Here is a 27,251-nt window from a genome sequence, read left to right as displayed (position 1 = left end):
GAGTATAATTTGAAATGTGAAGCTCGACACAAAAACGTACTCTGTTTGAATGTGAGCTGGAACACAACAGCCTGTTTAAAGAGAACATATTATAATAATAATAATATTAATAATATAGCTGCGTTTCCTCGAAGCTGCAAAATTGTCTAAGCCGTCAGTGACTTCCCCTGCGTTGTTTCAGGATCTATACGTGCATGCTATGTATAGACACAGAGGATGTGCTTATAACCGTATAATCAGCCTGATCAATACACTCGCATGCTGGCACCGCTCGGGCCCGCTTATGGAATTCAAATGCCCGGCCTCAGAGTTACGTCTGGTTTTTATCAGCCGTTAGAGTGAGAGAAAGAGATAAGACTCTCTGACTCATCAGGCAGTCGGCTTCAGTGTTGCTGCTTTATTTTCAGAAGCACTGAATGATGTTCTCATGCCTTTTTTATACAAACACAGACATGCAGCTCAAATGTATCGGCACAGTTTGAAACCCGATCTTCTGCTCCTGTTAATTCTCAACACAATTCGAGGCAAAAACTTTTTCTTTTTCTGTTGCTTGTTTCCAGGTGGATCTTTGTTGTCGTTCGGAGTTGCCTCGGCAATGTTCATACTCGCGCACGTCTGTTGTGTTTGGTTCACTCTCGGATCCTTTCCTTGAAGATCAACCCCCCCTTTTGTGTTGCCCGTGATGTGTTTTCTGCTTTGAGATAATCAAGAGGAAAGGGCAAGGAGGGGTTTCAAAACCCCGTTCAGTTTTAATTAATGTCAACCAGGTCAGACTCCTTTTTTTTTTAATCTCACAGTCATTACCCCGAATCATGAAGCGCAGTCATCATTTAGTTGTTGAATGTCATCCCCGGCCTCCTCGTCGTTTAATAGATTGTCTCATATGAACAACAGAGAAAGTCTTTGCTTAACCTACAGAACCAGTCTGTGTGTCTGCTGACTTTCCCCGAGTCGTGACGGCATTAGCCACCTCGAAACCTGCTGAATGTCAGTTTCTTATCGGGGCCTCTTGTTTTTTAAAGAGCGAGCACAAAATAAATGGTGGTGACGATGGATAGACCAGCTGAAATACCAGCAGCCCCCTCCTCACCTTCTGCCACCACCTCCCTCGGTTGTCAGAACAACGGTCTTGCACTCCTCTCGATTTGCATGCACAGCCTGATATCAAGCTGCTTTCTGTTTTGCGTCTCGGTCTTTCTCAGTCCTTCTGTTGAGCTATCGGAGCGCGCTAGTATCTGACAAAGACGGGTACGCCTAAGATCCTCTCCCCAAATGCTTCTCCAACGTGACGGATTGAGTGCAAACCTGAAGGAATCGTGTTGTTGTTGTTGTTGTTGTTGTTGTTGTGATAAGTAATGTACAATTCAGAGGAGTCAAGATGTGTGTATAATGTTACTTATTGAGTGGGTTCAAACTCAAAATATTACAATTGAGGTCGGGAATAGGAACTACATTTTGTGGTACTGACCGAAATGTGTCCATAATGCTCAGTGTAAACTGTCTAGTGTTTAAAGTTGCCATTTAAAACATTTTTTAATTAAATTTTTTTAAATTTAAAATATTTAAAATTTGATAAATAAAACATTTTTAAATTTAATTTTTTTAAATTTTAAATTTGATAAATAAAATTTATCAAATTTGATAAATTTGTCTTTATCAAATGTATCAGATGCTTTTGCCAGTTTTAGTATTTTAGCCACACTAGCGGCAATGTCAGACCGTTTAGTTCCAGAATGAAATCTCTCAACAACAATCGATTTTAATTACATTTTAATAAAGCATGAATGGTCTCCAGAGGATAAATCACTCTCGTGATCCCCTGACTTTTCCTCTTGCGCCACCATGATGTTGATGTTTTTGTTTTTTTAATGGAATATCTCAACATACTATTGGATGGATTGTTTTCCGACATTTGGTTCACACAGTGATGTTCCCACACAGGACGATATGTAATAAAAGCTAACTAAAAATGGTGAACATGGTAAACATTTCACCTGCTAATCATCCACATGTTAGCATTTTGAGCTTGTTAGCGTGCCGACGCAAGCATTTTGCTCATAGCATTGTATTGGCTGACTCCTAGTCTTGTTTTATGGGCAAAGCAGTTTGTTTTTAACAAACATTTGAGAATGTTGGTTTCTTTCGTTAAAAGCATTTACAAGTTTCTCAGTGTAAGATAATCACAGTGGCATTAGTAGAGAAACATGGCTGTTATATGGCTGCTATTTTTGAAAATTGTCAAACGATACGCCGGCTATATTAGAATAATATTGACCTGGACATCGGCCGGATAGGTTACTGCATGATGAACATTACATTATGTCCACATAAGTCGTTCTAAAACTAGCACAGAGAGGATTCACATCGAGGCAGCGGGACGATTACCTTCATATCCACATACTGAGAAGAATGTCTGTAATGAAACATACCACATCATAATAACAGTGTGCAGGGTTTGAGGAATCTGTTCAGGAGTTCTTTACAGTGAGTTTGGGAGCCGTGGTGGCTGGAGATCATAACCGCTCTGAAGATGGTAGAAGAAACCTTTCACCTCTCTTTACCTCTAAGCACAATGCGTCCATTGTTGGCGCTGCCTTAAAACCTCGGGGCTGGGGGGAGGTGAAGGACATTCCTGTGACATGTCGAATGGCTTTTTCACCGTAGCTACTAGACGAGGGCAAACACGGCCTGCCTCTCACTTAGCTTTCTGTCAGTAATCTGTCAGTCGGTGCTGTCGCTTATAGCTTTTTGAAGCTGCGACTGTGACTCCTCCCCTTCCTGAGGTCACATTTAGCTGCTAAATGGCACTGAGTGGGGGGGGGGGGGGGGGGAGTCTAGACACCTGTAGAGAGATCTCAAGTCATCGGAAGTCTCAGGAATGACTCAGCAGTTAAATATTTCTTGGACGAGGAACGGTATCGATGCGATATCTCCTAATGTCACCACAGAAACCTGAATAAGGTGGCAGCTGGCTGGAGGGAGATCACCTACAATGTTTCCTCCTTGCTGTTGGCTGTTTTGCAAGTCATTTCCAGTAAATATCGCAATATTAAAAGTGTGTTTTCTGTTTTATAAAAGACAGCAGGTGCTGCTCACCCGTGTTTTCAGTGGTTACGTCTCCAGTCTGATCTCTGATTTCTGAACGTGACCACTTTCCATCTCCTGCGGTCGGCTTGTTCATAGTATTGCGGTTATTGTGACAGACTAGTGTCTGTCAATCGAGTGTCTGATTACCAGCAGCAACCGCGGCGCTGGTGTTGTTTTCACCTTGTTAGTCTGTGTGTGTGTGTGTGTGTGTGTGTGTGTGTGTGTGTGTGTGTGTGTGTGTGTGTGTGTGTGTGTGTGTCATCATGGGAATATGTGGCCTGGAGACACCTACTGCATCAGGAACTACCACAGAGGCCGTTTTGAGTACTTTTACTTTGTTTCTGTCTGCGGACAGATTTTGTCACAGCGATAGCGTCACACGGTGCAGTCACGACACGTTACAGGTGTGTGGTTGAGATCAAAATGAAGGCAGAGTAAGAATACAGAATGTGGTCCGAGCAAGGGCGCCGGAAGTAGCGAGGTAGGAAGGGAGGAAGGTGCTCTGCCCTGATGATCTCTAGTTTCTGTAATGGGCTGTTTGTGCTCTGCTTGTGGGTTCCCCATCAACTCATTGTTGTTATTGTAGAAGTATATGGTTGTTAAACAGGAACTGAGGTCTTCCATATATTAACTTACTTGAATTGGGTCAGGACATCCTGACAAACTCCATATCTGTACACAAACACGCTGGTTAAGCCCACCCAGGATTATCTACCACGCTCTTCCTTTCCTTTCCTTTCCTCTCCTTTCCTTTCCTCTCCTCTCCTCCGACCAGCTGCCGGGTTCCTCTGCTCAAGTCTTCTCGAGTCCTGTTGCCGTGGTTACCCTTCCGCCGTACACAATGCCGTGGCGGTTGCGTAATGTTGTTGTTGTTGGTTTTTTTTCCTGCCCGGTGCAGTTTGTGGCCCACACGCTGCAGCTTGAGTGGGCAGGGAGCACTCGGAGCCTCCCACACTGCAGCTCCGTGCTAATGAAAAGCTGGAGGCCTCAGCGGGGAAGAGTTCTCTCTCTGAATCACACGCCGGACAGCAGAGAGAGACGCAGAGCCTGTGGTCGCTTCCTCTGCTGCACAGCCAAACGGCCTTTTGGCCTCTCTGTCGCTGCTCAGTTTGATATTAGTTAGTTTGGTGTTGTTGTCTTTGAGTCTGGTGGGACTCAGCTGGATATAGAAACTGATCAGAACTGATGTGAAACGCGTATGAAACTGATGCACAAACAAGTCTTCTGCATCAGTGTGGAGTCACATTCAGGACTGATTTAGTTTTTGTCTCTGCTGCACCATAAACCCGTTAAAGTACACAAGAAGACATCACTGCATACACACGTGTTATTGTTGTTCTCGGTGAGTTTGTTTCTGCAGTTGGACAGATGTTTGTGAAGTTTTAATTTGTGAAGATCGCAACTTGTTATTACCATGAATCGATAGCTATTATAGAAAGATCGATACCAACATAAAGATGGAAATGTTGCACTTATATAGATAATATATTAATTATTAACCATGTAAACTCCATCAGAAGGTTCAGTGTACCAAAGAGCTAAACATGGCTATGAAAGCTATGCAAGCGATATTCAGTATTTATCATTATTATGATGATTTGACAGTTTTTCATGTAATCTTTCTCTGGTTTCTGCTTCTCCAAAGTGGAGATTTGCTTCTTTTACATCATTCTACATCAAATATCTCAAATATCAAACAAGACATTTGAAGACGTCACCTTGAACTCCGGCCTCTTTTCACTTATCTTCTCACATTTTATCGACAAAACGGTTAATTGATTAAACAAAGAGTCTGCAGATGAATCCACAGTTATTGTTAACCTGAAGCGCGAGCATAATGGCGCCCTGATGGTGGTCGGTTTTTTGTTTGTTTGCATGTTATTGGTTAGAGTGAAGAGGGAGACAGGAGACCAGGAGGAGAGAGTGATGGGGACTCAACAAAGGCCTCCATAGACTGGAACCAGGGATGTTGTGTTTATGTGGTGTTCCTCTTCACCATTCGGTTGTTGGTTCACCATTAGAACAGTAGAGTGTCTATAGTCTATAAAATATTAGAAAATGGTGAAAAATATACCTGTGACTTCTTCAAAGTGCTTGTTCTCTTAATTAATGGTTTTCGTAGGAGAAGAATTTGAAAACGTTGCCCTCGCTGCTTCGTAGAGCACAGAATGTGAGCTCTCACAGCTTACTAATTTAGATGTTGTCAGCAGTATGTAGTTTCTGTTCTGTTTTTTTATCTGCCCCGTCATCGACACTTACCATTTCCTAACGCCCGAGACGTGTCGGCGGTAGAGGAAGTGCTCCGAGCTTTGGACGAGTAGACCGATGTGGTTTAATTTGGGCAGAGACAGAGGGAGGAGGGTGTGCGGTGCCCTCGGGCTTTATTCATCCCCCCATGAGCCAAAGACAATTTAATTAACTGGAGAAGCAGAACTGTAATCGTAGTGACCGAGCAAAAACAAAGATTGTTGGTTTATTTCTTTTGATGTGAAGATGTGGATTAGAAAATACGCAATACCCAAATTCTCACAGTGATATACGGTCGGAAAAAAAGGTCTTTTTGTGGTTGTTAAACTGAGGCGGGTTAGTAAGACAAACGGTGAATAATAACTTTCACAGTCTCTCTTTCTCTCACTGCCTCTAGTTTTTACTCTCACTAAGTGCCAAACAATTTGGCAGCAATACAGCAAACATGTTTTCTTTTTCTCTTTTTTTTTTTTATCCCCATGAAATATTAATCTCTGATTTTTGAAAAGCAAAATGCATCATTGCGCAGCACATCCAAGGTTTTTATCCCAATGCCTGTTTCTCTTTGGCTCCTAAACACTTGGCAGTCCTGTTTAAAAAACCTCAAGTTCATCACCAAATCCACAAAACCTGGCTGCCGCCGCTGCCGCTGCCGCTGCCGCTGCCGCTGCTGCTGCTGCTGCCGCCGCCGCTGCTGCTGTGTTTTCCATTATAGTTGGACGGATGAGTTTCACTGTGTTGCTTCTTCTCCAAGTATGGAAACACTTGACAAGTCAAGCTAAGTGAAAAGTCAAACTAATGAACAACTAATGGACTGGCTTAGTGTTTTAAGTGCCAATTAAAAGGGAGTACAGTTATGCGTTTCAGTTTACGTGAATGAGCAGTCGTTACTGTTTCACCTGTGTACTCCCCATTTGTTAAAGTTGCAGGATACATATTTGCGTTTTGCGTTTTGAAAGGCAGCGTGTAAACACCTTGAAACACTACTTAATGTCATCAGAACATATACGGTTTCTGTCCTTCACCGACAAAAATAAAAACAACCACCCACTCTTTTCCAGTAAGCGGTAGCGAGGTCGCTCGTTTTCTTTAGAACGCACACGTATTGATTTGCTGAGACCGGCTGTTGTTGGAGTCCTGCAAACTTAGTGCGAGTGGGCACATTGGAGCACTTCAGCCTGAAAGAAGTCGAGTAAACGCAGTGCAGGCAGGTTGAACGGGAGGTTACATCGTGCTGTTATTACACTTTATCTCCACTCACCAGGGACTCCAGGTTTCAAACAGAAATTGCGGCGTTTATATTATCATAAAATTTCAATTTTAACTACCGCAGATTGTGTTTTTTCTTGACCGCTCTCTACCAGGCTGACTGATCCCATCGGCCAATCATCAGGCTGCATAAAAAGCTGCTTTGTCACAAAGCTGGTGGCCAGATTACAACACGTCACTTTTATCAGATGGCTGCATTATCCGAACCTGAAACCTTTTTTTTAACGACATCAAATCCTTTTAGAGTACAATATCTCCACAAAGTATGTCGGAGCGTGGAGCAGATTTGAGAGGCAGACGTGGAAAAACATACAGATTGTAGGATGTTTTTAGGGATTTACTTTAACTACACAAAACATAAAATAATCGAACTCCAAATTCGATGCTAACGTTAGCTGTTGTGGCTAGCCCAGCTCTGTGACAAAATATATAACGTTAGCACGTGCACATCACCCACATTAGCATTTCCACCCCACCTGCTCGGCGATCTCGAGCATATAAAGTCCTTTATTTGGTTGTTTAGGTAGTCGTCGTGGTGTTCGTCGTACATTATTGGGTGTTGAGAGGGGGACTGCCCAGTGCTCCAAAGGCACATCAAGCTAATGGCTAATTATTACGTAGAATAATAGCAGTATTTTTCTTGACATCAGCTGGAACAAAGGTTTCCATTGGTCAAGCATTTCCATAGTTTTACAGTGAGTTTCAGCTCATTTTTTGGCTGCAACTTTACCGTTTTTGGTTTCCTCTCAGAGCGTCTTTTTCAGCTGTTTTCAGTATAAAAGCGTTTATATAACTGTACACTAGCGGCTCAGCAGCAGACAACAGGCAGATACAGTCAGAGCTGGTGAAGGTAGTTGAACATTTGGCAGCTAAAGAGTCACATAGTTCTCTCAGGACTTGGTGGAGACCAAACATGGAGCTAAAAGACGGTGAATATTTCACTTACGTGTGGCCAGTCCAGCTGAATTACAATGTTGCTTCGTAACTGCTGAATGTGCAGACAAGCTCACGATATATATGTAAAATGTGATGATATGGGAATGTTATGCAGCCAAAACAATGTAATCCGAGGTCAAATCATGCGACTTGCGGTTTGTTTTTTTGTGCCTGTCACTGGGCAGCATAAAACCAAAGTGAACAAAATACAAAAAGATTGCAACAAGCAAAGTTCCTCTGTGGTTCACACACCAGAGGAAACCAAACTGTGGGTGAGATCACACTCGTTGTGTGTCATCCTCCACCCGTCCGTGTGCACCAGTATCACGTGTGACCGAGAAGCTTTGTGCGAGCGCCGTGTTTCTTCCTGGCCGGCCTGCTATTGTACGTAACACTGTTCAGCTTTTCAGCAGCCCTCTCCTATTTCACAGTAGTAGCGCACAGAGCCAATCAATAGCTGGCTTACAGTAGTGAAAGAGATGGATGCACGGTGTAGTACAGGCCACTAGAACTCAAGGACGGCGCTTCTTATCCTTTTTAAAGCTAAATCCATTAAGAGGACCTTGAAAATAATGAGCCGATGAGGTTTTCTATGCGTCATCCTATATTGTGTTATCAAGTAGTTATTTAGTAGTTAGCAGGCTGTCTATCAACACTCTATTAATTGTTGCAGTCATTTATTCTGCAGAAATGCAGATTGTTTTCTAATTTAATATCATTGTAAATTGAAAAAGAAATGTCACGTTGAGCTTAAAGAACATTTTTTTTATATATATATTTGTTTTACACTATGTAGAATAAGTGATTAATCACATCACAGTCATGCAGTGCGGTATATTCATGATAAGCTCTGCAGTGGCAGCATTCATTCGTACAGATGTCTGAAGGAAAAATCGATAAAAACATAATTAAATGTGAATTTGTATTCACACCATTATGTGTGTTCTGTGCGGTCTAGCTTGACATTTAGTCTAGACTAATTGTTTTCACGATCTCTTGGTACCAGGAAGTTCATTTTAAATCCGTCCCTTCATTTTGAAACCCGTCTCAGTGAGGTCGCTCTAGAATGTCGTATTTGACAAAGATTTACGGAACTGAACGGTCGTTGATTTTTATGTGACGAAGAGTTAATGACTGAAATGATGAGCACGGTTTCCTCTCAGCAACCAATCTCATCGTGTTGTTGTTGAACTAAACGTCAGCAGTGAGTCGGCTCTCATCAATGAAATGACCGCTTTGAGAATGATTCCACAGCCTCTACAACTGTTGGGAGCAGCTGCTTAAAGCGCAGATGTTTTATCATGACGCAAGAGAAACCATGTGCATATCCCGTCATTGTGAGGGATGTGCTTTGGAGGGGGGGGGGCTGGTTAAATGTCATGATGTACATGCATTATACTCCCACGAGTGCAGGCTGTATTTAAGAGGCTGTAATGTGTAGATGGATTACGGCAGGATTGAGGGCAAAGATTACAAGGGTGGGTATCTTACCTTCCTTTCCCCAGCCCAGTCTCACAGGAATCACTCACACACCGGATTATTCTGCAGTGAATGATTTACGCCTAATGCTGTCCAGACAAGAAGAAGCTTGGTCTTTTTTTTTTTGTTTTAATGGAGGGCTTGGTCACACACCGTCTGCTGGCTGCAAGACAAAACGTTTCCGCTGGTGAAATACCAGCTTTAGCATCAGCAATGCACATGCACACTGATATCAAGGAGATCCTGAAGCTAGCTGGAGCATGTGCTGAAATCAACTCTCCAGTGGGGGGGGGGGGGGGGGGGGGGGGACAGATTTTCTAGGCAGGTAGTGTGTGTGTGTGTGTGTGTGTGTGTGTGTGTGTCATCTTCAGCTGCTGCCAGCCCAAGCTGTGCCAGACACCCTGCGTTGGTGACTTGAACTTCACACTGAGCTTGTTATCACCTCGTCGTCACCGAGGAAGCTGCCTTCTCAACACGACCCCGTGTCTACTTGTGAAGCTAAAAAAAACAACACAAATAGATGAAGAATTCATATAGATCTGGCTCACATCAACAGGAACCGATATATCCCTTGACTTTTTTTTGTCTCGGCTTGGTTGCCGTTGAATGAATAGTGGCGTCAATGTTTAGTGTTCGTGGGCTGGAGATTTAGATAATGAGTCCTAATGTCTGGACCCAAAGAGCTGAGTGATCCCAACCAAATATCCCAACATGCTTCCTCGATACGTGAGTGTTAAAGGAAACGATAAGTCGCTGTAAACACACTGATTATCTATCAGTGCTTTATGACGTGAAGGGGAAAGTTCCTCTCAACCTGTTTTACAAGAAACGAAAAACTTCTAAAACAAGATCCGTTGCATCCGTATTTGGCAAGTTAAGTATTGTAGAAGAGATCGACCGCTGCCTGTTCTACCCAGACTGTATCAGCCACATTTATTCTTCTTTAGAAGTCCTCTCCCACCTCCCTGATTTCTGTTTCCGGGGCCTTTTCTGCTGCTCATTACCGCTGAACATTGTTCCTTCTCCACGAGGCCGGACTCCCAGTCAGAGCAGAGACCTCCGACTAGCATCAGTTCATCCTCACTAGTGTCCACACGAGTCTATCGCAGCTCCTATTTGTTGCACCCTGATAACGCACCTTATCGAGCCGCGTCAGAGCTACCGTCTGTTTCCATCGGTGCAAAATAATTTTACCCCAACCATCATTTAATTGTAGTTTTTATGTCTTTTATAATTCCCACATCAGTCTGGAAACTTTATTTTTAAAACCTCTGCATCCGCACTAACACTTCCAGATGATTGTGAAAGTTTGCTGCAATAATCAGTCTGTTTGAAATGTTGCACTCTTAACTATATTGCTGTATTGTGCTGCATTAAGTATATTTATGTTACATTTCATTGTATGAGGGCTGCAATTCTTTTCATTATGGATTCCACTGGCAGTTATTTTCTCAGTGAATCGATGAATCGTTTGGTCTTAATATCAGAAAACCATCAGTATTACCTAAAGCCTGAGGGAAAGTCTACAAACAGCCAACAATAACCCAAATATAATGATGACTTAACTCTCATATTATAGAGAAACGCAGCAAATCTTTGGCATCTGTGCTTGAAAAATAAAACCACGTTCTACCGATTGACTACTCAGTTATTCTCCTTATCGTTTCTTTGCATCGCGTTCGTTTAGCGACTTCTAATAAGTAGCTTGATCCGACATCTGCGGTGTGACCAAGTCTTTTAAAGGTGTTTCCAGGTATATTCGGGGCCTTTGTACGTACGGCTGGAGCTTTGAAGCAACACTTTAGCAGACATGAAATCTAATTTGCCGTGTTTGCAGCGACGTGCTGCCCTGGCCTGTGTGTGTCTGTCTGCATGTGAATCGACTTGAGGGCAGGTCTGTTTTACTTTGTATATGCAACTGTGCTCCCATGTGTGTCTGCATTCAACAGGCGGGACTGTATGAAGTAAACCTGAACCTGTCTCGCTTCATCAGGGTTAAGAGAAGCGTGCAGCAATAAATCTGTTTACCGCCGCCGCCGTATATATTTCCACAGATAAACACGGCGTTGTGTAACGCAGCGCTCTCCAAGGCATTGTCACACAGCTCTGGTTAGACACAAACAAACCTCTCCTCTCCTTTCCCAACCAGCTCCCAGTCCTCCCCTCCCCTCCAGCCGCTTCACAGGAACAAGTAGGCCAAAAGTAGGAAGCCTTGCCTGTGCTTTAAGCGCTACAAAGGGAACGCAGCAATCTGATCCTGCAGACTATCGGGGGGGGGGGCCCTGCCTCTTGTTTGTCAGTGATTCCCAGGAAGGCGTTTTTCTTCTCTGCCTGCTCATTATTTCTGCCCCCATCTTTTGCGATTGCTCAGCAGCGTTTGTGCGAGTCGGTGCTCTCCCCTCGACGTCCCTGGAGGATGAGAGGGAGTTCCCAGCTAGCGCCTCCAAGCAGGTAGACGATAAACACGAGGGGTCTATCCTGCCCCCCCCCCCCCCCCACATTAACTCCTGTTAGCGTAGCTCTCAGCTGTGTTCTTAAGAGTCTCTGGCTCTCACAAAGAGGCAGCCTTTTGGGGTTTTGGTTTCCCTCCACTACCTCACCAAGGGAGGAGAGCTCCGCTGAACCGCTGCCATGTTTCCCCTTGTTTGTATGTGTGCAGCTGGTGTTGTTCACTGCAGGGTGGGCTCACGTACAGTGGGAGAGCAGATAACAGCGGTGTGGAGGTTGATTCCCACAGGCTCCCATCACGCTGGTTGTTTTGCTAGCGTACTCTCTGTGGGTGACTGGCAACTTTCCCATCTTTTTTTAGTTTTATTTTCATGATGTGTGGCAGATTACTTCTCCTGAACAGGTTGAACGAGTACCGTTTCATACGTTGACTTATGCTAATTCACTACTATCTTCTTCTTTCGGCTCTTCCTGTTAAGGGTTGCCACAGCGGATAATCTTGTTCCACATAGTCGGTAACTTAGAACGATCCGGTATGGAAGTCTAGTCTGGGGGGGGGGGGATACATGTTTTGGTGCCGCACCATATGTAGGAAACCCACGCAAACACACTAATTCCTCTGCTATGCTGATGCCATTTGCCAACAAATTATCTGCAGTTCATAGCAATTTGCAGAAAATGCACATTTCGATGCATTCTCGTGCTGAGGTTTTGAGGTTTTGCCGTTATTCCGTCTTCAAGCTCGCTCTCACTTGCATCTTGATTTTGAAATTCCTGAGCTGCATTTTGGAACAATAGTGCTACTACGTGCTGTCAAAACCTCCTCGCACATTAATTATTCTATTATCAGTCCACACCATTGAAAAGTCCTCTTCCAGCCTTGGGGGAAACTGACTACAAGAAGAAGTAATCACCGTCCGTCTTTGCTCCTCCTCTGGAGTTACTGCTTCACTGCAGTCTGGTGTAGCAGGAGTTTGCTCTATGACGTTAATATTCCTGCAGACGTTCAGGGAAATGTAGAAAACATCGACGTGTCCTGAATTCAGAGATTCGTGGAGCAAAAATAATTTGTATATGTAAAAAAGAAATGCCGCGCACCGCCATGGCGACACACAAAACTCTTAACTGATGGCAAGATATGGTTGCATTGAACAGTGAACCTCTCAGTGTATTGTGTGAATTGGCTTGAATTTGCATGCACAAGGCTCCACTTGGCCATTTTAATTGTCAGGCAGCATAAGAGCCCTTACCAAATGTCACAGAGCGTCTGCAATGGTTGTGTTTTGGTTCTACGCAGAATGTTTCAGAAAGTCTTCTTACACAACGTGGCTTTTTGCTGTTTTTCCAGACATCATGGTTACACGTATTATGTATTGTTTGTTTCCCTGTGAATACAACCATCGTGAGAATTCAAGAGTGCTGCATCGACGGGAGAAGCAAACGTGGAAAGAAAAACATCAGAAGTGTCACAGGATGTCTTCAGAAAGTGCACAGATGGTATATAATCAAGAACAGGAAATCAGTTCTGTTCTCCTTTCTCCCACCTCGACAGTATTTTCACACCCAAAGTCCCACGGCTTCACAGATTACACTTTTCCTCTGCACGGACCTTCAGCAGCATCTTCTGCTTGTTTTTCTTGGGCTTCAGTTCCACATGAAGTTGTACGCTTTAGCTGTTGGAACAGTTTACTTTCTGTTTGTCTAGAAAAAGGAGAGACATGAACTTGTAGGTCAAACATTTTAATCATTATCCATCAGCATTCTCATCACCGTAGCTGTGTAAACCACAGACTGTACATAAGAAGTGGACGTAGTCATCGTGACGTCACCCGTCGGTCTGCCTTCGAGTTTGGCGATTTCGCTGTAGTCGTCTTGGATTATGTCTGTAGCCATGTTGTTGTTTTTTTTCGCAACCAGTGATCGGAATTGACCATATTTGGAATACGGAGGAGTGACGTAGTGCACGGCTCACAGTAAGCCCCGCCCCTAAAGCATCCCCTGCTTTATGGTCTGTTTGACTCTAAATGGACCATCATTTACTAAATGAACATCATGCTGTATTGAAGAAGACTTGAAACTAGAGATTGAGACCATAAACTCATGTTTACAATGTTTACTGAGGTAATAAATCAAGAGAGAAGTAGTCATTTTCTCATAGACTTCTATACAACCAGAGGAGTCGCCCCCTGGTGGACACTAGAGAGAATGCAGGTTTTAAGACACATTTGCTTTACTCAGCAGAACCGGAGGTTGCCGCCTGAGCTAAACTTGACCTTTACAGCTTCACATTAGCAGCTTAAAGGGATTATAGTGTGCAGAGATCACTCACAGGTGCTCAGTGATTTGAATACAGATTGTAGAGTCCTGTATAATATTACATATACACAGTGTGAACAACAGCCCCTTTACTCAGATTAAATCCTGATGTTTCTGTCGCTTGTGTCTACACGATGGAGGCCTGACTGACGGGTGGGGATCACAAAAGGGTGAAGCCAGCCTGAATGGGGGTGGGGAGTGTCATTAGCATGAGAAAGAGCTCGTCCTCGGCTCTCTCTTCCTCTTCACAGTGTCTGCTTCGTGTCTCTGGTTCAGTCGCAGCATAAGTCACTTCCTCAAAGAGACATCATTCCCTTTAGCTAATCGGTAGTTCAGTTCGTCAGCAAACAATTCTCCAACCGTTACTTCCCTTCAAAATATGTCAGTTAAACGTGGTTAGATATCGTCAGAGCATCGTATTATATCTAGAGGGTTATGTAAAACTCTCTTCTGTTGTCAAAGTAGATGAAAACAGTTCACCTAGATATGTATATTGGAAATAAGGCCGTCTATACTTTTCACCACTGTGGCTCTTTGAGGCCTCCAAATCCATCTGTATTTGCTTATGTTGTGCATCAGTACAGCCGGTTGTGCAATGCGTCAGTGATTGAAGTGACAAGTATTGAATTTCGCCTGCTGTGCCATATCAATGATTGTTTTCAGTGTTGACTCATCTGCAGATTATTTTACCCGTCAATCGTTGAGTCTATGAAATGTCCAAAAATATAAAGATTCCCAGAGTCTAAAGTCTTCCAACTGTTTGTTTAGTCTGAGCAACAGTCCAAAGAGGTTTAATCTACTAAGATATACGACAAAGAAAAGCAGCAGATCCTCACGTTGAAGAAGCTGTAACTGGGAAATATTTGGCCATTTTGCTTGGAAAAAATGACTTTAACAATAGCTTGATTGTCAAAATAGTTGCCAATTAGCCCTGCTCTACTGAATGAGAAGCACCGCCAATAGAACTTTAATATCCATGTTATGCTGCAAACAAAACGAGCTACAATCAGCAGCAGATCCACATCCCATAAGCAGCCACTGCATCATTGACCTTCCACCACCAACTATTTCACAGGGACGTGCAAATGCATCGTGCTGCTCATGGAGCGACTCATTGGCCGTGCTCGTTAAACAGAATCAAAGAGATGAGACCAAATCTGGACTATTTTAATCATCGATATTAATGGTTTGGGAACAGTGAACAATGCCCCGTCACATTTTACTGAAGCAAATTGTTTTGTTTTGAGATTACAATCACAGAAGACAAAGTAAAGCCGCAGATCCTCACGTTTTAAGAAGCTCTAAACATCACATCTCTTGCTTTATTGCTTGTAAAATGAGTCATTTAATCGACTAATTATTGCAGCCCAAGTGTGAGCAGCAAACTGTCACAATCAGTTTCAGATGTACCCACATGAACGAGGAACGTGGCCTCAGACACCGCTGGTCAGCCCGAGGGGACGACCCACAGTCCACGGGTCAGAGAGCAGGGTGTCGTTACCGATACTCTCCCCTGAGGCCTTTTATTTCTCTTCTGCTCTAAAGCTCGTCTGCGTTTACTCATCAAACATTGGGAGACGCGCTGTAGAGAGAGGATCAGAGTGGGGAACATACAGCTAAATTACTGAGCTGCTTCCTGACAACTGTGCACTCTCGTCTTGGCAGGACTGTGGGAGTTTAGACGACAGCGCAGGGATCTCGCTTTATTGCGGCCATTTTTTTTTTATTGCCAAGGCAGTGGAAGCTTTTGCCTTCAAGCTGTAAATCCGTGTGAAAATCTGGGCTTGGATGGAAATTAAAAAAAAAAAATGAGACACTCTTTCTCGTTTTCTCTCACCCCCTACTCCCTTGTTCTCTTCCTCCCTCTGTGGGTGTTTGGTACACTAAGTGCTAAATGATTGGCAGGGCCGCGAGGAGGCACAATCGGCGGAGGCGTCGACAGCCCTCAAGCCAAGTGTCCTCGCTTCCCCGAGTGGTTTCTCTGGCCGTGACGGTGGAGTCAGCGTTCAATAACAACGCTGCGTCGTAGCATTGATGACGGACTTTCCTCAACAAGCTCCTGTGTTGTGTTTACATGGAGAATTTAGCTTAAAAGTCTATAAAGGCTGTACACACGTAACTTAACTGGGACATCTTCTGCTGCAGCCTGTTGACTGTAACATATGCAGTATAGTCCTGTTGGGAAGCAACACCTGAGCTGATGAGCGGTTCTAATTGGGATCCAAGTAATCTTGGTCAAAATGACACAAAAGACGTATAAGACATCTCTTATCCTGGAGGGGAACATCATTAACATATTGCTGCTTCATGCTGAGTCTAAAGAAACGTCACGTCGGCTAAAAATGCTTCCGCTCATTCTCCTGAAGACCAAGCGAACATCTTCATGATTGCTTCTTTTGTTCAACTAACAAAAAAACCCCAAAAATATTCAGTTTGTTATCACAGAAGAGGAAGAAAACCAAGAAATGTTAATAATTGAAAAGCTAAAACCAGTAAATTTTGTGTGTTTTTGGTTTGAAAAGTGACTTAAAACAATTGTTGCAGATGATTCTTGTGTTGATTCTACTAATAAACACGTCATCTTCAATTGTGTCTGCTCTAGATTCAACCAATAGTGTCTGAATGTCTGGAGGAGTAATGGATGTGGTCATTGCTGGAGGTTGATTGGCAAAGAATTTACACATAAAGTCTGTTTTAATTTAATTGTTTAGACTGACGTGATTTATGGAACTGATTTTATAGTGAACGATGTGTTTTCTAATCGTTGTGTGAGGATTACCTCGTGGACGTTTGTCAGCTGTGTGTTGTGCTGAGCTGTGATTCTCTTCAGGCTGCTGCATAGAATTCACACGCTGTTGTCAAACTGACTGAGGCGTCGCTGAGCGCCGGTGTTGTTTTGTCTCGGCGTAGAGACGCACGAATACTCCCTTTTTCCACCGCAGATAGTAATTAGGTCTCCTGTAAATTATGACTCACGTGGATTATCATTTTTTAAATACATGTTGCAGAGGAATTGAGTTTTGTTGTTGCGGTAAACACTTCGACACGTCGCCCTGACTTCAGTCTGAATACTATTCAGCTTCCATTGCTGTTTCTGTATCAGGCGGCGTCGGTGCATGATCAAGCAGTTATTAATTAAAGCTGTTTCTGAGCAACAGTTGTATTGCCTTATTAAACCGCCCACTCCTTTTTGGCTCCGCCGTCCGTGTTTACCGCGTTGAGACGGCCGACAGCAGGGTGGCTGCTTCATCAGGGAACAATGGTGAACCCTGAGGGAATGATGATCAGTTCACTCCGATCTATTTCTGTCACACATCTGTCTATTGTTCATTGTGTCCGTTTTGTATTGTCAGCTGTCCTCTTTTATTCTTTGTCACGAAATCCTGGTTTCTTTGGTGTAGTTTATAAAAAATGAGATGAATGTTGGTCACGATTTGGTTCGACATCTTTAAGGAATTTGCTTTTCTTGCCGAGAGTTATATGAGATTATATAAGGGAAGTATCTATCTGTAGCTTAGCTTAGCATAAAGACTGGAAACGGAGGGAAACGGCTAGCCAGGCTCTGTCAAAAGGTAACAAAATGTGATATAACCAGCACCTCTTTTAAATGGATCAAACAAATGAGATATAACATGTTAATGAGCAATCTTTATCGGCAGATTTCTTTATTCCGTATCGACATTTCAAGGCTAGGCGACATCTTTTGACAACCTTTTTTTTTCTTTCTCCTCCTCCCCATCGCTAGCGGGCAGTTTGCCGTGGTCCGGAGATGTCGGCACAGGGGCACGGGCGTGGAGTTCGCCGCCAAATCCATCAAGAAGCGCCGCAGCAAGTCGAGTCGACGAGGGGTGACGAGGGACGACATCGAGCGCGAGGTGAACATCCTGAAGGAGATCCAGCACCCCAACATCATCACGCTCCACGAGGTCTTTGAAAACAAGGCCGAGGTCATCCTGATCCTGGAGCTGTGAGTGGCCCGGTCTTCTTCATTGAGTCTAATGTATTTAGCATGTCCCTAGTATAATCCCTAGTATGGGTCAAGCTCCAGAAACACTGGATCCTACATTTCCCATGATTCAGTTCAACATCATTTTAAGTCTTAATTGTCTAATCATCATAGTGAGCAGTATTCCAGGTCGGCTGGTTATAAACTGTAGCTGTAGCCTCTTAGCGGCGTCGCGTGGCACAAAGCTCTCGCTAAGCACCGGTTGAACCAGTTTCACCCGTTTTAGGTCAGATCCTTCATGTTTACGTTATTATACTCCAGCGGGGACACGCTTACTCAGAACAAAGCGTGAAAGCAGAATAGAGTACAACTCAAAGAGGAGCTCGCCTTTTCAGCCGGTCGGTGACGAGTGTCGTGCTGCGGTCGCCGGACGACATTCCCGACCGGCGATCACACGCCATCGAATTAGAAGGAAGACGTAACGAGCTCCGTGGCTCCGTGGCTCTGTTCCAGCTCAACACGGTGACGCGGTAGAGCTGATCACTACTTCTGATGCTTGATCGTCACAGGACGAACCTTCAACTAGCGCCATTAGCTTCACACAGAAGTATAAAAATGATCTTATTCATCATCATTGAGCTGTTTTAATGATGCTTCAGTCAACACAGAATAGTATTTAGAGTCCGAGTCATCCGGTCCTTGATTAACGACGGTATAGCGCTGCAATTTACAGAATTATTCTGTTTCCTCCATTCCCCAAAAAACACAAAACAAGTGCTCTTGTACATCAACGTGAACCCGGCTCCTGATTAGACGAGTACACAACTTCATGTTACGGCTGAATCTCACTTTCAAACGAGTAACAACATGATCTCATTTCCATATAACATCCCCTTCAATCAGGCACCTGAATACATTTGTGGATAGAAATATGCTTTTCTGTTGCACAATGATGCTTGAGTTTATATTTACAATGCGCAGTCTAAATAACAGACGTAGTTTGGTCCACTGTCCAGCTGAAAACCGAGCTCACGCGACGTGTAAGACCTCAATGCTGTCAACGTTGTCCCATTATTGACATTAAAGGAAAGAAGATTGAAGCTTTTGTGGCTTTAGATTGCTTGTGAGCATGTTGATGAACCATTTCTAAAAGAAACAGGAACTCAGGGTTCCCCTTAATAAGAGCAGGCGTCTCTAACCTGTGAATGTTAAAGCTGCTGTAATGTACGTGAATGAAACCAGATTAACACGGTTGCTCTACAGCAGAGAGAAGCTGCATCATTCGACCCATTAGGGAGGATCCAGCGATCTGCTTTTCTATTCAGTTAATCAAATCAGTTTGTCTGCGTGCAGAACAAACCCAGACGATGGAGGAGCGGACTTCAGAATGTCCCAGAGAAAAGTCCATTTGCTGCGGAGGTCGCTTTCGCTGTCGGTCATAAAAAACCTGCTTTAAAAAAAAGGACCTCAGCAATGATTACACTGCTGTAGAGAGCGGGTGTGCTGAGCCACTTCCCCCAGAAGAAAGGTTAACTGGAAGAAGAACCGTTTCATTTCCCTGAGCAATGGAATGTTTCTATTCTCTTCTGTACGTTATTTGATTATTTATGACCTTGTGTCAATGTTTTAATGTCACATTTGCGCTGAGTTGAAGTCCTCATAAATCACAAGAGGTTGTACAGCAGCAGCAGCAGCAGCAGCGTGTGGCTGGTTGGTCAACGAAGCCTCGCAGCAGCTGGGGAATGTTCTTAACATCTCACGTGTGAGGCTCATCAGTGACGTGTCTCACCTGGTCTTTCTGGACCCTGAAGCCGGTAAACGACGGGTCCGTAAACTCTCCCTCTGTTCCAGCTTCACCCAACACCTCCACAACACACACTGTACCTCACACATCCTCACACGCTTTGCTCTCACTCAGGATATCGCTCACTTCACCTCCGCGCTGCATTGTTTCATTGTGCCAAAGTTCAAGTTAAATAAAGACGCGGTTCTGTGAGGTACGTGATCAAAGATGGATGCTCTATAATCTCACACATTGCTGCTGTTCTGCTGTCTGTGGAGACGTGGCGGCTCATCTTCCTGACCGGTCTGTCATAGTGATTCAGCTCATGGATTCCCAAAAGCATTCATGTCCCAGAAAGACGGCCTCGGTCTGAGCCGCTGACCACCATTGGATCGGATTTGCTCCCCGAGGAACTGACATGACGACTTGTTTTCTCATTGTGATCTCAATTCAGTTAAATCCGCAGGCGGGCGATGGCTCGGTGTTGATGTTAAGCTCGTTCCTTTAATCTTTGGCTGCTGACGGTTTTAAAGAAAGTCCCAAAAAGAAAACACTGATGTTGAGACGTCATCCAGTGTCTTGTGTTTTCATGACTGAGACGATCTTGTTCTGGACTTGAGCTGAGAGTCGGGAGAGAATATTAGTGGTTAATTCACTGAAGGTCAACCAGTGGAGGAGATGATGCACTGTTGAATAATTTCAATTTGGTTGCACTTCATGGTATGAATTCTACCAGAACACTGTTCCTGATTCTACTCCCGGGGAGCATTCAAAGCTGGCAGGATGCCACAATGACGCCAGCAGGTAGAGCAACAGGTTGGATGTTGGATGCTAAAAATATTTAGCTTTGTGTTGCGTCCCTTTGTCCTCCACGTCCCTTTGTCCTCCACGTCCCTTTGTCCTCCACGTCCCTTTGTCCTCCACGTCCCTTTGTCCTCCACAACCGTGTCAGCGACCGTCCCTTTGACGGTAAACGTTGAGCAATATGAAGAGGCAGAAACCTTCCGTCCCGTCTGTGGATGTGTGTTAACGCCCTGTCAACCACTGAAGATGATGAAATAAACATCTAACGGAGGAGGAGGAGGAGGAGGAGGAGGAGGAGGAGGAGGAGGAGGAGGAGGAGGAGGAGGAGGAGGAGGAGGAGGAGGAGGAGGAGGAACTGTGGAGGAGGAGGAGGAGGAGGCTCTGGTGTTTCCTCCTTTAAAGGGAGGAGTAGTGTCTGTGTGTCTATCTGCAGGTTTATCTTCCTGCTGATACGTTTTGAGGCTTTAATCAACGTTAGTGTTTTTTTTTCACAGCATGTATTCTAAAGAAATTACATTCCAGATGTTACAAGACAGTGAAATGATGGTCGTGTTTAAATAGATGTAAATTGTTAGATGTGAAATGAGCTACTGAATAGTAATTTTCCATTTAATTTCCGTTCCTCACATATAATGTAAGACGAACACATGTTTGTACGGCTGAGTGGACGCTCAGCGGCTGAGGAAGCGTGGCTGTAATTACAGTTATCTGCATCCTTCCTCTCTCCTCAGCTCTCTCTCCTTCTCCCTTCCTCTCTCCTCAGCTCTCTCTCCTTCTCCCTTCCTCTGCACAGTTCCCTCCTTCTCCCTTCCTCTCTCCTCAGCTCTCCCTCCTTCTCCCTTCCTCTCCCCTCAGCTCTCCCTCCTTCTCCCTTCCTCTCTCCTCAGCTCCCTCCTTTTCCCTTCCTCTCTCCTCAGCTCCCTCTTTCTCCCTTCCTCTCTCCTCAGCTCCCTCTTTCGCCCTTCCTCTCTCCTCAGTTCTCCCTTCCTCTCTCCTCATCTCCCTCTTTCTCCCTTCCTCTCTCCTCAGCTCCCTCCTTCACCCTTCCTCTCTCCTCAGCTCCCTCTTTCTCCCTTCCTCTCTCCTCAGCTCCCTCTTTCTCCCTTCCTCTCTCCTCAGCTCCCTCTTTCTCCCTTCCTCTCTCCTCAGCTCCCTCCTTCACCCTTCCTCTCTCCTCAGCTCCCTCTTTCTCCCTTCCTCTCTCCTCAGCTCCCTCTTTCTCCCTTCCTCTCTCCTCAGCTCCCTCCTTCTCCCTTCCTCTCTCCTCAGCTCTCCCTCCTTCTCCCTTCCTCTCTCCTCAGCTCCCTCCTTCTCCCTTCCTCTCTCCTCAGCTCCCTCCTTTTCCCTTCCTCTCTCCTCAGCTCCCTCCTTTTCCCTTCCTCTCTCCTCAGCTCCCTCCGTCACCCTTCCTCTCTCCTCAGCTCTCTCCTTCTCCCATCCTCTCTCCTCAGCTCCCTCCTTCTCCCTCCTCATCAAGTTCATTGAGAACAGCGGTGGTTAAAATGTAATCAGTGTGTAAATTGGTCGGGATCTAACGCAGCAGGATGATTAGATTACATCAGCTCAGCTCTGATAAGCAGGGATTTGTAGGTGGCTCTGATCTGAGAGATCTCACATTTTAATTCTCTCTCTCCCTCTCTCTCTCCCTCTCTCTCTCCCTCTCCCTCTCCTTCTCTCTCTCCTCGTCCAGCGTGGCCGGCGGTGAGCTCTTCGACTTCCTGGCAGAGAAGGAGTCGCTGAGCGAGGAGGAAGCCACTCAGTTCCTGAAGCAGATCCTGGACGGAGTCTTCTACCTGCACGCCAAACAGATCGCCCACTTTGACCTTAAGGTACGACAGAAACTCAAGACGTCGTCGTCCGTCGGTCGAGTGTTTCAAACACGAGTGCTGACGAGTATTATTCACTTCATCAGCTGGTGTTGTACACACTAATAAACTATAAAGCAAAGCTGTGTCCTAACTGTACACTACATGTTACTGCTAAGCAGGTTCAGAGTATGTTGGACAGTGAAAAAATGAAAAAACGAAGTATTAGAGATCAGCCGAGAGAATATTAAATTAAACCTGAATACTATTATACAATACGTTATGAATACTAGTGTTTAGTCCTGCGTTGGGACCCTTTAATAGACAATAGACGCATGTGTTTGTCCTTCATAGATCTTTTGTTTCAGACAGTTCAACAAATGCAAATCAGACTTTTCAAGTGATTTGTCCTCCAAATGAGACTCAAAACACAATTTCAGAGAAGCAGCGATCCGCTCCTCTGATGATTGTGAGGTTTCCATGAAAACACTGGACAGCGGCTCGTTTAAAGGTCGCGTTACGTTTAGACGACACAGTCGGATCTTTTCTTTGTTTTCTTGTTATCAGAGGTCTCGGTAAAGCTTTGTGTTCGGCCCCGTCCCCGGGAGGACTTCACATCTATTCTACACAATGCCAGCTCACTGGAGAAGTGGATTTGCAGCATTATATAAAATATGTGATTCTTTTTTCTTTTTGCATCAGCTGGCCTCTTATGTGACCTCTCCTTTATATCAGTTTCTCTTTGTATCTATGTTTTTGGAGCCAATTGCCGTGAATAATCTGTTTTGGTTTGTTTTAGGATTCTCTGTGTTTTATTAGAGAGCGAGCGTAGTTTAAAACTCCTGAGGGGAAAAGAATAAAGTGTGTGTGTGTGTGTGTGTGTGTGTGTGTGTGTGTGTGTGTGTGTGTGTGTGTGTGTGTGTGTGTGTGTGTGTGTGTGTGTGTGTGTGTGTGTGTGTGTGTGTGTGTGTGTGTGTGTGTGTGTGTGTGCGCGCGCAGCACTGAGTGACTCACATCGGGAAGAGTTCAAGAGAAAAGACGGAGCCCACAGGTCCTCCCTTTTTAGAATAATATGTATTGTTTGAATGATTGATGTATTAATGTGTTCATCACTTTACTGTTGCAGCTGTTAAAGGTAGACCTCAAATGAAATACTTTATGTACTGCTGGGTAGTTTAATCTATAATAATATATCATGATATATATATATTAAGACATGTACTTTGACTGTAGAAAAGGTACCAGATTGCTTTAAAAGGCATCAAAATATTTGGTGTATAGTTGTAGTATTGATGCATATCGATACTGAATAGTTTAGACACACAGCTATTTACCTCAACAGTTGTGTTAATCTTTCCCTGTGTAATCCAAAATGGTGTTAAGCATCACTCATTTTCCAGGTATTGTGTCTTTAAGTCAGAAGTTCCAGTATGGTGACATCACTATATTGTTGTGATAGTTTCTCTACTTAGATCTCAATCGATATCATTGATCGCTCGTCCACTTACGGCTTCACATATGGCGTCTTCAGAACAGACGGACGGACTCCTCCACTCACAGCAATCTTCACAAATCATCCAACATTCAGGACATTCGTCCTCCAGGTTTACAGAGAATAACGACCTCTGTCAGAGCTTTTCTTCCTCCGCTTCACACACACCAGCCTCTGTTATTCAGCGCCGAGCAGGGCCGGAATATCTGAAGTGTTCCGCTTCAAACGGTGTCTTTAAATGCTATGTTAAGCAAACTTCTTGTCCTTTTTTTATCTTACGTGTTGCCAAAACGTTGTCCGTAAGCGTACGCATGTTGGGCCTCCATAAGTTCTCCCCTCTACACGGCCACTGTTTAAAATGTGAAGAAGGCATTCTGCAGAAAACTATTATCTTGAGTGAAATTAAGCTCTACGGAGACGGCGATATCGACAATCGATGAAGTTATTATACTGAAGAGCTTGATGTGTTGGGCGGGGCGGAGTAACGACGTCTGACTCGTCTGATCTGCAATTTGTATCGGAACCGAAGGACCAAAATGGTTTAGAGTCAGCTGTTCTGTTAATGGGAAACACTTAAAAAGACCCGGCTCGGGAGAATCCCCACGCTTTGATTCTTCTACTGCGTCGTTGTTTAATAGTGCTGTGATTGTCATCGTGCCGTGGAGACATCTGTGAGGAAACATGTTTTTGGTTATTGAGCTGGCAGTAAAAATGGTGTTTCACTTAAACTCCTACTTTGTTCAGGATTTCAGCAGTTGTGGAGGAAGTATTCAGATCATTTACTTCAGTAAAAGTACTAAAACGACTATTACTAAATACTCTGTTACAAGTACTATTGTACTATTATATAATATATAATCATATTAAAGATGTCTATTCATTTTCTATCAGTCGACTAATTGATGAATATAGTGATCGTTTCAGCTGTACTTGTATAAACTGTTGAGCTGTTTGATTTGATCGTATTTTATGATGATGAAGAGATAAAAACAATATTTCCTTCTCAGTTGTGGTGGAGTAGAAGTAGAAAGTGGCATCAAAACAAAATAACTCAAGTAAACTAAAAGTGCCTCAAATGTGTACCTGAGTCCAGTACGTGAGTAAATGTACTTAGTTACATTGCTCCACTATTTAGACTGTAAACCGTTTGATATCATTCTCCTTGATTCCAGCTTTATTATAAGCGTATCGATGTTTAAACAGAGACTGAAACCAGCGAGCTGAGCTGCAGTCTGTGTTTCCTCAGCGCCTCCTGTTGCCGCTGCGGCCCACATTCAATCTGTTCTCGTTCCCAAAACTAAATCCTCAGGTTTGGAGGGAAGATGGCTTCGTCTTACGTCCTCGGGAATGTCCGGCTTCTGTTGTCCGGCTTTGGTTACAGCACATCTTTGCCGTCCTTCCTCTTTCCCTCACTTCCTCGAGAGCTCTTTAACTCGTGTTTTGCATGAGATTTCCATGGCCGACGCGCCTCCTTCCTGCCAGCCTGTTCCTGGTTTTGTGTCCACCTCTGCTGCTCGCTCTCATGTTAACACCTAGTTTGTGTCCTACCGTGATACATTTCAACGTTTGTCCTTTTGCTCTGTGAGCATTGTAAACTGGTCTTGATGCACAGTTGGCTTCATGCTAAAAAACTGTTCAAACACAAAGCGTCACTAAAGAGATTTGTCTTTATACGAATGTCTCTGCCTCTGACCGTCCTCCCTTGTCTCCTTTCCTTTTGTGAACCGTCTTCTCTTTTCCTTCCCTTTCCAGCCGGAGAACATCATGCTGCTGAACCGCTCAGTGCCTCACCCGCGCATCAAGCTCATCGACTTCGGCCTGGCCCACAAGATAGACTTTGGCAACGACTTTAAAAACATTTTTGGAACTCCAGAATTTGTAGGTCAGTACCTCCTTTGTGTGTGTGTGTGTCTGAAGAATTACGATCCTGTCTTATTTTATAGCTTGAAACAGATTCTGCTCCGATGAGTTTGCACTTTCTACACTATACAAACACACACACACACACACACACACACACACACACACACACACACACACACACTCGCTGCACCACCCTGGCTGTGTATAGTGAGAGCAGAAGCCAAAAGGGCCGTCGAGACTTAAGTGAGTGAGACCTGATGATAGACTGGAGATTATCAGCACGGCTCCTTCTTGCCAACACAAACATACACACTAATAGACACGTTAGTGGCTCGGTCCCGTCTCCCCCTCACCGACCCCCCTTTTTTTGGCCCCGGGGAGGCCGCCAAAACACTCCCGTTCTCCTCCAGCCCGATGCCGGCGCCACCAGCATCATCACTCGGGCCAAAAACCCCAGAGCCTGGTCCCAGTTCAGCAGGACGGCAGCGGTCAAATGGTCTCAATCAAGATCAAGTGGCAGGAAGATGAAATAACAATTCATGGCATGATGATGTCATTATTGCCAGTGTCCATTGCAAATAAATGTCCAAAAATCCTTCAGAATACTTGATAAAGATGCTATTTATAGCTCCAGGACTCGCCTGAGAATGATCACGTTTTAAGTTTTCTTCAGTATCAAAGTAATCCAGTGATAGTTCATCAAACACAGGAGCTGCTAATCGCTAATTCTGCATCATTGTAATAGCGCCAATATGCCCAAATGTAAACAAACCGAGGCAAAAGATTGAAAACATGATACGTGTTTACGTCCCCAAAGCCCCAAAGTTATGGGAACTGTAGTTCAGCAGTTCAACACATCAACAGCGATGCATGATTATCATAATTGAAGTGACAGAATCTATTAATATTGACTCATAGCGAGGTGCAGATAACGGGGCTGCATCCTCTCTCCCGTAACATTCCCGTTTCATATCAAAACTGTTTAAATATATTAGAAATGAATGCACTGAATCGTCTTTAATTACAGTCTTCACACATCTGAGGACGTGACGAGAGGAAAAAAGAAGAGAAATAATCACAGTTCTAGCCGGTGTGATTAACAAAGTATAAAACAACACCTAAAGAAACACAAGCAACTGAATGTGACAACGAGCTCAAACAAAACTCATTAAGAAGTCATTGCAAGAACACAAATCAGTAAATAATCTTCTGTTTTGTGTGTTTTTTGCCTCACAGCTCCAGAAGTAGTCAACTATGAGCCTCTGGGCCTGGAGGCCGACATGTGGTGAGTAAACAAAGACTAAAGAACATCTGCTGTTCAGTCAATGTGTCGTGTTTTATATGATGCACTGCTGTCCTAATGCACAGCTAACCTCTCTCTCTCTCTCTCTCTCTCTCTCTCTCTCTCTCTCTCTCTCTCTCTCTCTCCCCCTCTCTCTCTCCCCTCAGGAGTGTCGGCGTGATAACCTACATCCTGTAAGTATCCGAGTCCTCACCGGTGATGATGATGATTGTGTGAAATGTGAAACACGCATGAATCTGTGCGTCTCAGCAGGCTTCTCACAACAGAACACCGTCAGGTTTTCTTTCAAACCCCCGGCGGCGTCGTCTCACATCAAACGGTCACACAGAATGTGCGAGAGGTCGCCGGCTCTTTGACCTCTCTGTTGTCGAGCTGGCTCTGGGTCGCTCGCTCAGCGAGCCACAGTTTGTGATCAATAATGTAACCGCCTGCAGCGAGGACCAGGCCGGCATATTAAAACTGCATTTTGAGTG

At 44.3% G+C, this 27,251-nt stretch overlaps 1 protein-coding gene across 1 annotated transcript in view; it reads left to right on the top strand.

Annotated features, from left to right (window-relative positions):
- dapk1 (death-associated protein kinase 1) overlaps positions 1-27,251 on the top strand; it is a 66,582-nt gene that overhangs the window by 8,431 nt on the left and 30,900 nt on the right. The window contains exons 3-7 of the mRNA XM_079161263.1: positions 17,528-17,749; positions 22,006-22,144; positions 25,365-25,494; positions 26,712-26,760; positions 26,925-26,951. Coding sequence (XP_079017389.1) covers positions 17,528-17,749; positions 22,006-22,144; positions 25,365-25,494; positions 26,712-26,760; positions 26,925-26,951 — 567 coding nt within the window. The remainder of the gene's footprint in view (positions 1-17,527; positions 17,750-22,005; positions 22,145-25,364; positions 25,495-26,711; positions 26,761-26,924; positions 26,952-27,251) is intronic.

Source organism: Pholis gunnellus, assembly GCF_910591455.1.
Source record: "Pholis gunnellus genome assembly, chromosome: 6".
NCBI classification, from domain to species: Eukaryota; Metazoa; Chordata; class Actinopteri; order Perciformes; family Pholidae; genus Pholis; species Pholis gunnellus.
This window is presented reverse-complemented; position numbering and strand designations above follow the sequence as displayed.